This window comes from Mastomys coucha, unplaced genomic scaffold (genome assembly GCF_008632895.1).
Source record: "Mastomys coucha isolate ucsf_1 unplaced genomic scaffold, UCSF_Mcou_1 pScaffold8, whole genome shotgun sequence".
NCBI classification, from domain to species: Eukaryota; Metazoa; Chordata; class Mammalia; order Rodentia; family Muridae; genus Mastomys; species Mastomys coucha.
This window is the reverse complement of record NW_022196914.1, coordinates 72,783,453-72,795,646: the sequence shown is the minus strand read 5'-3', so window position 1 is coordinate 72,795,646 and position 12,194 is coordinate 72,783,453. Positions and strand designations below refer to the sequence as shown.

General features: G+C 42.0%; 1 protein-coding gene across 6 annotated transcripts in view; it reads right to left on the bottom strand.

The window, feature by feature from the left end:
- Ankrd55 (ankyrin repeat domain 55) overlaps positions 1–12,194 on the bottom strand; it is a 111,566-nt gene that overhangs the window by 38,420 nt on the left and 60,952 nt on the right. For all 6 annotated transcript variants that reach the window (XM_031360208.1, XM_031360214.1, XM_031360210.1 and 3 more), the window contains one exon: positions 471–599. In XM_031360208.1, coding sequence (XP_031216068.1) covers positions 471–599 — 129 coding nt within the window. The remainder of the gene's footprint in view (positions 1–470; positions 600–12,194) is intronic.

The following is a 12,194-nucleotide window of genomic DNA, read 5'->3' as shown; positions in this document are numbered from 1 at the left end:
GGCCATGTGGACTGAGGTGGCTCAACTTCCGTGACCGTGATGCAGGAGTGTGACTCATTGTATTTTGCTATTTTGTACAAAAGTCAGGGTTGTCTGCAGTCAGCTGTGGGGGGTTGGGATGAAAGAAAGTCGGGGACCTCTGGTCCAAAGAATGAAGGATTTGCCTGGTAGTCCTCTGAGGGTTTCTGGAAGTCATAGTCAGCATTGAATGTAGGGGAGACCATTACAGGTGTGTGTGTGTGTGTGTGTGTGTGTGTGTGTGTGTGTGTGGCTTGCTGTTGCCTTTCTGGATATAGGAGGAGGGTAAAGGAGCAGAGACAGTCTTCCTTGATCTATCATATTAATTTCAGATAAATACCAGGATGAGCATGTGGGATAGTTCCCACTTTTGTGGTTGACCTGTTCAGAAATTAGTTAACATGGCTTTACATCATTTAAAGCTGAGACAAGCTCATGGCCTGTTTTCTCACCTGGACTGCCCAGTGGAGAGCCGTTTTAAAGTCCTTGTCCACAAGGGTCGGGTCTGCCCCCTTCTTCAACAACATTTGGGTGTGTTGAGGCCGGTTGTGGAAAGCTGCCCAATGGAGCGGCGTCATTCCCTGAAATATAATGATCAGAGGGGACAGAAATGAACATAGGCTCCCAAGAGGAAACAAGATACACTCTTCTGAGAACACACCCATTGCCGTTACTTTGTTACCATTCATTCATTAAGTGGTTTGTTCAAGGGATAATTGATGATTAACTTTGTGTCAAGTTAATAGGTGTTGAGGATATGAAAGTGAGTATAAGAATCAGGATGCCTGTCCTCATGGGGGTTGAGCTGTGGTAAAATAAAGGAAGACAGACAATAAGTGCACACAGAGGACTCAGGGGATTTCCCTTATCGGCAGTGGTCATACAGAGCATAACCAAGGGAGCAAGGTCTATTCTAAAACAGGCTTCTGTGAGACGAATTGAAGGAAGAGGGATGCCAGCACCAAGCCACATAGCTGAGGACATTCACAAGGGTGACATTTGAGACAGCAATCATGGAAGAGCACAACCCCCGACAAGTCATAGACACTATGTGACTGCTGAGGTCCCAGTGCCTAGAACAGAGGCTGTATGCATAGCAGTGGGATGAATGAATGAATGAATGAATGAGAGAAGAGAAGAGATGAAATTCAAGATAGGATGATCCTGGGAGGCCGGTAGGAATGCCAGTCCTGCATAAATCATTTGGATTTTATTTCACAGCAGCAGAAACACAACAGTGGTGGGGTTCAAGTGGATGTTGGAATGATCTGATTTACACTGTTGTGAGGAACTCCTGGGAGAATGGGGCTAGCTGAGTCTTTCTGATGCAGCTTAGCCTCACTGAGAACTGAAGGTCATGTAGTTAAGAGATGGCCTAATGGCAAGTGATTTTATGCTGGGCAAGGGTAGCCTCAAACAAACAAACAAGGAAAACCCCAGTGGTATCTGGGAGTATGACAGGAGAGATGGCCTCTCCCTGATCACTCCTCTCACCTGTGTGAACTGAGTTTAGAATTCCCGAGAAAAGGCTCAGGCACGGAAAAGCTATGGAGTTTCTCTTTTACAGTTATTCCTGCAGACAGCATGAAGACACATAATAGGCCTGCTCTGCTGCATGATGAGCTGGGTTCAGGCAACAATCCTTGATCTGGTCATCCCAGAGTATTTACTGATCCAGAAACTCATAAGAGTTCTTACAGCTATTATCTTACTCCATCCTCCAAACCACTTTCTGGTGCAAAGGCTGTGGGGAGTCTCTCCCCATGTTCCTAAGATATTTCTTCTTCTCCCAGGACAAATGATCAGACCATGCTCTAAGTTCTCTACCCCTGGGTCAGTCATGTAACTGAGTTCTAACCATTGAGAAATGGACAGAAGACACAAAGACTTCCTTGAAGCCTGGTCTAGAGAGCATGCCTTTCTCCACACCTGTTTTCTCTTCTCATCTCACTGAGTGTGGAGGAGGACAGGGCTGTAGGTGAGGATGGGACTGCAGAGCCCGAGACTCTAACTAAAGAGAGATCATCAGAAGCAGATCCACCTTACCCATCAGCATCACCATGATGGGAACCAAATCCCATCATGGTTTTGAGTCAAGCACTTCACAAACTGAGCCATCTCCTCGGTTAATCGTACTTCTAAGAACGAGATCTTTTGGAAACACTCACCAAAAACTTCTGAAGTGTGGATTGATTAAATTGGTAACAGAAATCATTAAACAAGTTCATTTTGTGTGGAGAATTCATTCTACATTTTCTTATGTGTACATAAAAATGCAAAGCTGGGGCTGGGAAAGTGGCTCAGCCAACAAAATCCTTCTGGGTTGTTCTCTACCTGTATTTTCTTGTGCCAGGACATCGATATTTTGTGTCAGCAGAGCAGCTAGTGAGCCCTATCTCTGCCATTGTCCTCTAGAAGAGGAAGAATAGCCCCAGTGTAGTGCTCAAGTCAAGTGAGAGCACAACTGAGTCCAGGGTGTAAGGATTGTGGAGCACTGAGCTTAGGATGCTGAATCCCCTCAGCCAGTTGCTTATTTAGATCTGTAACTTATGGTGCATTTGCAGGTTTCAAGTTTCAAGTGTCCTCTAATACTGAGCTTCTAGAGCCGGTCTTGGGGCTGTTTAACAAATTGATTCCATATGGAAAGGAATATTGACCTAAAGACATTCTAAGCTCTCTACTCCTGGGTCAGCCATGCAACTGAGCAGTGTCAGGACCATTGCAGGTGCTAAGAGAATACTACTTATTAAGTGAGTGAGTGACTGCTAACTGTTCTTGACTATGTTTCTTGATTTTTGTACAGTTTGGTTTTGCCTTGTATCAATTTGAAGTTTTCCATGTGTGGTACATGTTCATGCATGTGCTCATGTGTGCATGTGGGTGAAAAGGTATGAATGTGAGGATATGTGGATGTAGAAGCCAGAGGTTGATATCCAGTGTCTTCCTGGGTGTTCTCTACCTGACTTTTGAAACAATTGAAGTTGGAGCTCACTGAGTTGCTTGGGATTGTTGGTAGGTGAGTGCCAGTGACCCACCTGTCTCTGCTTCCACAGTGCTAGGATTACAGGTTCACATTGAGCTTGGCTTTTTATGTGGTCCCAAACTTAGGTCCTTAAGACTGAGCAGAAGGATTTTGTTGGCTGAGCCACTTTCCCAGCCCCAGCTTTGCATTCTTATATGCACATAAGAAGATGTAGAATGAATTCTCCACACAAAATGAAATTGTTTAATGATGTCTGTTACCAAGTTAATCAATCCACACTTCAGAAGTTTGTGGTGAGTGTTTCCAAAAGATCTCGTTCTTAGAAGTACGATTAACCGAGGAGATGGCTCAGTTTGTGAAGTGCTTGATTCAAAAGCATGAGAACCTGAGTTTGGATCCTCAGCAGCCATTTTAAAAAGCCAGGACGAGCAGCATGCATTTGTGACATCAACATTGAAGAGATGGGTGTAAGAGGATCCTAGGGCTTGCTGGCCAGTCAGTCTAGCTGAATTGGTGAGCCCCAGGTTCACAAAGACACTCTATCTCAAAAACTAAGGTGGAGTGCAATTGAGAAAGCCATCCAATATTGACCTCTCGCCCCCCCCCCAGCATGAATGTGTACACACACACATACACACGCATACCAGAAGGGAAATGTATAATAGACAGCAATGTCTATATGGAACTGTGATTTAAGCACATGGGAATTCATTGTGAAAACGTGGTTGTAAAAATGAAACTGTGGTTATACAAGGCTAGCAATTGTGTTCCACTTGGACTTGCTATATTGTAAACATTATTCTTTTAAAACAATAAGACATCCGAGGGCAACTCCTGCCTGCTTTGGTAAAGGAGTAGAACAATAAGAATGTTATGTTTTTAAAACATTTATTAGTTTATTTTGTATGTGTGTTTGTGCCAGAGCACATGTTGAAGTCTGAGGACAGTCTGTAGCTTTTGCTTTCTCGGACAGAACTCAGGCTTCCCGGCTTGCTGGCAAGCACCTTTTCCTGCTTAGCTCTCTGGCCAACCCAAATGTTACCTTCATGCACCTATTTGGCACGAAGAAATCTGTATGTATCATCTATTGAATTTTTACAGTGACCCCAAGGATAGGAGTTTTAGAATCATTTTTAAAGTGAGGAAGCTGAAGTAGCCAGGTTAAGCAACTGGCCTAAGATACTGGCTGAGGACTTAGTAAGGCTGGAATTCAAATCTATGTGTCCGTGGTTCTGGAGAAAAAATGCTCATCACCTTCACCATATTGGTAGGTTTCTATGCTTGGAAAGGAACTCAGGTGCTGGGAAAGTGTGTGTGTGTGTGTGTGTGTGTGTGTGTGTGTGTGTGTGTGAGACCTTAGCTGATTCAAGTCTTGTCACTTTATGCAATGGTGGTTCTCACTAGAGTACAGGTTGCCTTTATAGTATTAGCTGTGCTATTTGTCTCTAGGTTTCTTCTAAAATATAGCTAGCATCACTTTAGAAATGACTCCTTTGTTGTTGTTGTTGTTTTTGAGACAGGGTTTCTCTGTGTAGCCCTGGCTATCCTAGAACTCACTTTATAGACCATGCTGACCTCCAGGCTGCTTCTGCCTCCCAAATGCTGGGACTAAGGGTGTTTTCCACTATTGCCTGGCTAAGGTTAATATTTTAAATGTAATTTTCCCCCTGCTTTCGTTGGTTAGAAAAGCAGTCAAGCATCGCCAACCCTTCATGTCCAGCAGAGTTCACTCTGAAGAAATAGTAACTAGCCTCTTCTCGTTTCCCCTTTTAAACTGAGTGTTGGAATTAAAGGCGTGGACGTTTACTCCTGGCTAGAAATAACTCTTTTTTGGCCACCAACTATGACTTGCCTTAACTTCCCTGAATACTATTACATTGTAAACATTTGTAAATTTTCAGTCAAGAGAAATTTCCTGTTGCACCCTTCCCCCCTAAGCTGAGCTAACAAGAAATAAAAATAAACTCTCCTCTTAGCATTCAAAGCTTTCAAAAGCTCATGGGGAAGCTGGATAAGCCATTCAGGCAGCTGGGCAGCCACAGGTATTGTGCAAGTCACCCTTGAGGAACATTTTCCTACAACTGCTTCCTCCTTTAGTCAGTTTCTGTGGAGCCTGCAGGCAGTCAGGGCTGCGCTGGTGAAGGTTGTAGGGGCCATATACAGGCAGGCTTCATTCAGGCTTAGAAGCTGGTCTGTGCTAAGCAGTGGTAGACATCACAATGGAAATGTGAAGCATGGAAATGTGGAAGCTGCCTATGGCACCAGGCACACAGCAGGCTTTCAAGATATGTTTTCTAGAAGTAGTAAATTCCGACTTATCAAGGATCTCCAGGACACAGGAAGTATGGAACCTATTGGATGTGAGATGGCTATCCTCATCTGCTTTTCCCACTATCTGTCTTCTCCGTTCCCTTGAGGGTTTAGTTGGACCACGGAAACATTCAGGAGGTAAAAGCTGAAGAATCATAGACACGGTGCAAAGAAGTCCCCAGATGGCTTTGGTGACGGTGGAATTTTTATGAAAAAAATAAACAAACATCCGTTCAAAGACCGGAAGAATAATTCACATTAACTTAGGACTATAAGCTCTTCAGAATGGGTTTTGTTGACATAGGGTGTGTCTTGAGGTTATCATAGGACTCAGTGCCAGTTGTAGCTGGTGGGGCACGGGACAGCCCTTGTGAAATGAGTGCCGATGAGTAACTCTGTGTCCTGAGCCCAGGACGTTCCATTTCAACTTCTGCTTAGCTGACAGGTACTAAAAGAATCTCACACCTCCCTCTCTGACAATCACTGCTAATTTTTTTTTTTTCTGAACTGGAAATCCGACTCATGAGAAGCAATTTTACCACCTTTCCTTAATACTGAAGGACACAGAGAATAATGTTGGTGCGACCACATGAAGTGCCTAGCTCATCCCCCGTGTTCCAGAGGACAGGACAATACCAAGGAGCTGAGAGATCAGAAAACATCTCTGCACCTCGAAGGGTCTAGAAGTAAATTCTAACAAGAACAAACACACAGTATAAGTAGAAGCTGGGCATGGTGGGGCACGCCTTTAGTCGTAGAACTTGTGAGTCAGAGGCAAGCAGATCTCTGAGTTCAAAGCCAACCGAACCTACACAGTGTACCCAAGACAGTCTGGGCTACATAGAGACACTGCCTTGCAAAAAACAAACAACAAAATGAACAAACAAAACAAAACAAAACAAAAGTAGAGAGACTAAAGCTGTGTTTTCTTTTTCTTTTTTTTGTTTTTTGTTTTTGTTTTTTGTTTTTTTGAGGCAGGGTTTCTCTGTATAGCCCTGGCTGTCCTGGAACTCACTCTGTAGACCAGGCTGGCCTCGAACTCAGAAATCCACCAGTCTCTGCCTCCCAAGTGCTGGGATTAAAGGTGTGTGCCACCACCGCCCAGCTGTGTTTTATTTTTCAACAGAATGAAATAGTGCCATTCTTCAAGACTCGGTGAATCACAGAGCAGGAATAAAACTCTAACACGACACAGCAGGGACTTAGCAATACTATATGGGGGGGGGACTTAGTATTTCATTCAATATCTAAAATGTCTTTGGAAGATTTTTTTTTCTTTGAATGACAACTCACTAGAGTAGCAGTTATACCCATGGGTAGAAATAAGGATAGAAATGTGTGAGATTGCATCGAGAAATAAGCCTCATCCTCACTGAACATCTTTCCAATTCTGAACACTGGAAACGACGTAATAGGTGTCCACAGTGTTAACTGAACCGGTTACCTTGCCACACGGACACTTCTGTCTCACTTCAGTGAGACTGACCCCTTACAGTATGATTTACATACATCACTACTTCAGAACTGTAGATGTCGGTCCCCACACCAAACCTTATTTAACGCATCAGTGGAAAGTTTGTATAAGTCAGACCTAGTATTGAGGTCCAGTAAACCCAGGCATTTAGGGGAATAGTAAATTCAAGGACAGCTTGGGCTATAAAAGTAAATTCAAGACTAGCTTTGTCAATCTAATAAGATTTTACTTCAAAAAAAAAAAAAAGAAGAAGAAGAAGAAGAAAAGAAAAGGGAGTCTGGGGATATAGCTTAAATATGCTAGGCTATAGGTTCAATGTCCAATACCTCAAAAGAAGTAGTTCATTAAAAAAAAATACAGCTTGTATATCATTATTATCAATTTGTTCTTTAAAACATTCTGATAACTATATTTCAAGACCATTGATTACTTTTGTAATCCTTTATATTTCGTTTTGGGTACATTCAGATATTCGTCTGAACAGAGGTCCACAGGCCTCAGTGTCAGGTAAAACCTATCTATGCAGCAAAACACGAGTTTCCTGCTCTCAAGTCTATAAGACGATTTGGAAAGATGCTAAGTGATAGAAAATATTATTTTGGGGGAACAGATGCCAGAAATAACTAATGACATCTAGAATTGTCTGATTTGTAAAATATGTAATTGAGTTAGGTAACAAAACAGAGAGGAAAGGGACTTTAGTGTAAAAATAACATGAATTTCATGACTTTTTCTTGAATTAAAAATTTGTTTCTTTTTATAATGTGTATGTAAAGTGTGTATATATAATGTATATCATATCAATTAAGATAAATTATTTGTATATATGCATCAGTTTTAAAAAATATTTATATGATTATTTTAAAGTGTGTGTGTGTGCTTGTGTGTTTGTGTAAGAGAAAGACCTGCATTCAGTGTCTATAGAGTCCAGGGAAATTCAGTCTTCTGCCACTGGATTTATGGGTGATTGTGAGTCACCCTAACGTGGGTTCTGGGAACTAAACTTGAGACTCCTGTAAGAGTAGTACATACTCACTGAGTCATCTCTCCACTAAAACAAACACACACACATACATACACACACACTTTGATATCTACTATGTATAAGTTACTGAGATAGAGTCAAGGAGTACAAAGATGGACGAGACATTGTCCTCAGAAACTTATGGAGTTTGGGGATCAGGGATAGAGGGACTTAAGGGTTCTTAAGCAGGAGTGACTTTACTCCACTTTAAAATAGTGTAACGTCTTAGGGTATTTTGATGCTCTAACATTTGCCTTCTGTTAACCATCAAGCCAGATGTCTGGAGTCAGCGACTATTTCTTCTGATTTCGCTTTTGGGCGCACACTGGCTAGAGTTATGTACTAGGAATGCAGAAGATGGGACTGGTGCCATGGATTCTGTCCAGAATGTCACGTCTGCTTTTGCAAGTACAACTGATTTTCTCAGACTGCTGTTATAACTGGTATTTGGATTATGAGGCTGCTCCTAAAAAATGTACCAACATAAAATCATGCATAAGATCAGCACTGCATCCTAAATGCCAGGCATGCTGGTGCCTCTCTGCGTGGATACACTAAAAATTCTAACCCAGATGCCAACAGCTCACAGCCCCTCCTGAGAGTGTGCTCTTCCTGTAAAAGCTAAGTTGAGAGCAGGAGAGGCTAGATTCCAGACGGCCAGCAACTTGATAATTCCCTCTCTGAACTGGGTAAGCCTCCATTGATCTTTCTGAGTGCCTTTTAGACTACCTATGTGAAGGATACCTGACCCATCCGGCCTTTCCCACTGTGAGCCTCTTCAGTGTGGGTAGCTTCTAAAGAAGTCAACTTGCAATCAAACAGCATAGTAAGAATGAAACAGGAAATAAAAAGCTGATCACTGGAATAGAATAAAGAGTTGACAAATGAAACCACAGACAAACTAAGAGAAAATTTAGTCCTCCATAATTACGTTCCCAAGGGTAGATAGGCATTTTTAAAAAGAAATCAAAATCAGACACAGGAAAACACAATCATCTTAGTAAATTGTATTCACAAATTTCTGAATATACCACTGTGAATAGTTCAGCAAACTGAAAATATATCTTAAACCTAGCCAAGACAAAGGAGTAGCATTTAGAATATATAATGGAAAGGGGATGCAAAGAGGCAGATTATGAAAGAAGATGCACAAAGCGTGTCAAATGAGTGGAAGATGCAGTCTCAAGTGAGGCATGCAAATAAATAAGTATAGCCCAACAACACTTGGAGCAGAGGCTACTTAGCCTATTGGCTGAGCTATATAAATCGGTGTTTGGGGAAACAAGTAGGTAGTATGTATTAAACTAAAAATGAGCATGCTCTTTATTACTCAGAAATCATTTTTCTAGAGAAAGTCTTCCATAAGGGACTCAAGGAAACTTGCATAATACTGCATTTTTAGATTAGTTTTATGATGGTGGAAAACTGGAGGCAACCTGAGTATCCATTCACAGGGGAACAGATAAATGGACCAAAGTGTTTTCCTAGTGTGGACCAGATTTCTACCCATGAACATGGAGGGCTGAAAAAGTAAACTCAAAGAACAACACAGAGTGTGATACCTTCTGTGTGGTAGTTTGTGGTTTCTATGACTACATGGAAAGCTGGGGTAAGTAAAATGATTACTTGGAGGCCCACATGGTTGCCTGGAATTAGTGAGGGAGGAGATTTCTAACATTATGTGTAGCATTGAAGTGACTAAATAGAAAGAAAATATGAGTATATAAAAACTGGACCACAGAAGAATTGTTTCATGTCATGAACTCACATAGAACAATCGCTAAAATGATAACCATTTTCTTGACATAAGAGTATCACATTCTAGTTTTAGAATATTTTCAGAAATAGTTTTTTTCCCCTTTCCTCTTTTCATGACTCTTCCCATCTGTGGGCTTCATATCCATGGATTCAATCAGATGAGGATTGAAAATATTTGTGGAGATCAGAGTCTTAATCACACACAGATTTATTTATTTATTTATTTATTTATTTATTTATTTAGGGTTTTTTTTTTTTTTTTGAGACAGGGTTTCTCTGTATATCCCTGACTGTCCTGAAACTCACTCTGTAGACCAGGCTGGCCTCAAACTCAGAAATCCGCCTGCCTCTGCCTCCCAAGTGCTGGGATTAAAGGCGTGTGCCACCACTGCCTGGCCCCACACAGACTTCTTTCTTGTCATTGAACAATGCCATCTAACAATTGTTACATATTGCTTTCAATGCCTTATGTATTGTCATCACTCTTGAGAATTGAGGTCTGAGAAAATATGAGTGTAAGTTACTGGCAAAAACTACACCGTTTTATAGATAACACTCGGACTTCTAATTTTTGGTATCCTAGAGAAAGCTCAGAACTAGTTTCCCATAAATACAGAGAACTGACCCTATATTAAATTTACCCGTGCTCATATAGGTGCACACAGTACAAAAACCACAGATTTAGATACGTTAGTGGAACCAATATGTGTAACTTAAAAACCATTTTGTGTGACTTAGGATAAGCTTGTAAGTCTGGTAAGAAATACTAGCAAGTTCTAATGTGTTAATGGGCCAGCTACACAGAGCCACAAAGTGGCAAACTGATGTGTTAGTGAACTAGCCCCAAGCTGCGAACCCTGATAACCCAAATCCACCACCCAGTGAAATGAGACACAACTTGGAACTTTGGAAATGATCTCTAGGATCTTATTGCCACACTCCCGAGACAGGGCTTCTATAACCTCTGTGTTGATGATACTCATCATCAGAGGACCTGACACTGACCTCTGTGTGTGGTCCTGGCTCCAGTAACCTTTGAACTTCTGGCACTGTTGCTGAACTCACACAAGGCTGACCAACTGTTAGCACTAGCCACTGGCCAAGACCTTCTAAAACCTCCACCAGTGCTATCCTGCTGGCCACCCACAACGAAGGACTTTACTGCCGAGGTGGGTTGAGCTGGCAAAGCTCCTGAAGTGTCCTCACCTTAGAAAAATCCCCAGTGGAATCCTTCAGCAATATTTCCTGCCCAACCAACTGTTCCTTGCTTGGTGAGATGTCTGTAGCATAGTATTAAAAGAGTGTGAGTAAACCAACCTAATTAGAAAGACAAATTTTGTGTGGACATCCTAATTGCCAAGGCTACGCTCCTGTTTCTACAACAGGAAAGCTAGTTAGATGTTTTGGTTAGATGCAGATCTGCTGAGACATTGGTTTAAGAGGGAACTGTGACATTGGATAGAACATATTACCTTTTAGACTGCTGTTTTCTGAGCCTTGAATTTGGTTGGTCAAAATACTGCTGTGATAGCAAGAGAAATATTGTTGTTGTTGTTGTTGTTGTTGTTGTTGTTGTTTTGAGAGGGTCTTTCCATGTAGTCCTGGCTGTCCTGGAGTTTGATATATAGACAGGGCTGGTCTCAAACTCACAGAGATCCTCCTACCTCTGACTCTATCCTGGGATTAAAGGCATGCACCACTCTGCCCCTCTGTTTTTTTGTTTGTTTTGTTTTTTTAAAACAGAGATCACTTTGCCTGAGGAAGAGCCAGGGGTCTTTTAAAGATCTGCATTCAACTTGGCTTCCGTGGGTGGAGTAGGGGGATGGAGAACTATGATTTGTTTGGGACACTACTGGTTCAGCTTCAAAGTAGCCAGAGTTGTAGGTCTGCAAGTGGAGTCTGGCTTTAGAGTATGAATGGCTGAATCACCAGCTGCCTAAATAAGACCCACTTTGGGCAGGGGGAGGATGAGGCTGGGGCTGAGGTAGGGGAAGTGGTTGGTAGTAGCTTACTTAGGCCTAGACATCTCCAGTGTGCAGACACAGCACTCTGTTTCACACATGGGCACAGAATGATCAGTGCACTCATCTCCTTTTTAAAGCAGAAGTCTAAAAAGGCGTACTCCTGTCCTTTGAGGCTTGCCTTTGGGTCATTGAAGATTTGTGGAGTGTACACAGTATATGACCCACAAATCAGGGAGATGTTCAACCTCAAACCCAGGGGCTTTAGGGTATGGTCATCAGGTTGGTCAGTGGGAGGCCTTTGATGATAGGCTCAATACATCTGGGAGCAGAGATGTAAACCAGGAGGAAGCTATGAGGGGCAGGGGGCCAGGCTCCTGACTCAGTGTCTATGACCAGCTGGGTCTATCAAAGCCACTGTAGTGTGAATCTTGTGTATGCATGTCTTTAGACTAGACTTTTCTCAATATGACCAACCCTTTTTACTGAAGAGTAACCTAGCCAAGCATGTGTTTATATATATATATATATAGACAGGGCTGGTCTCAAACTCACAGAGATCCTCCTACCTCTGACTCTATCCTGGGATTAAAGGTATGCCCCTCTGTTTTTTTGTTTGTTTTGTTTTATATATATATATATATATATATATATATATATATATAT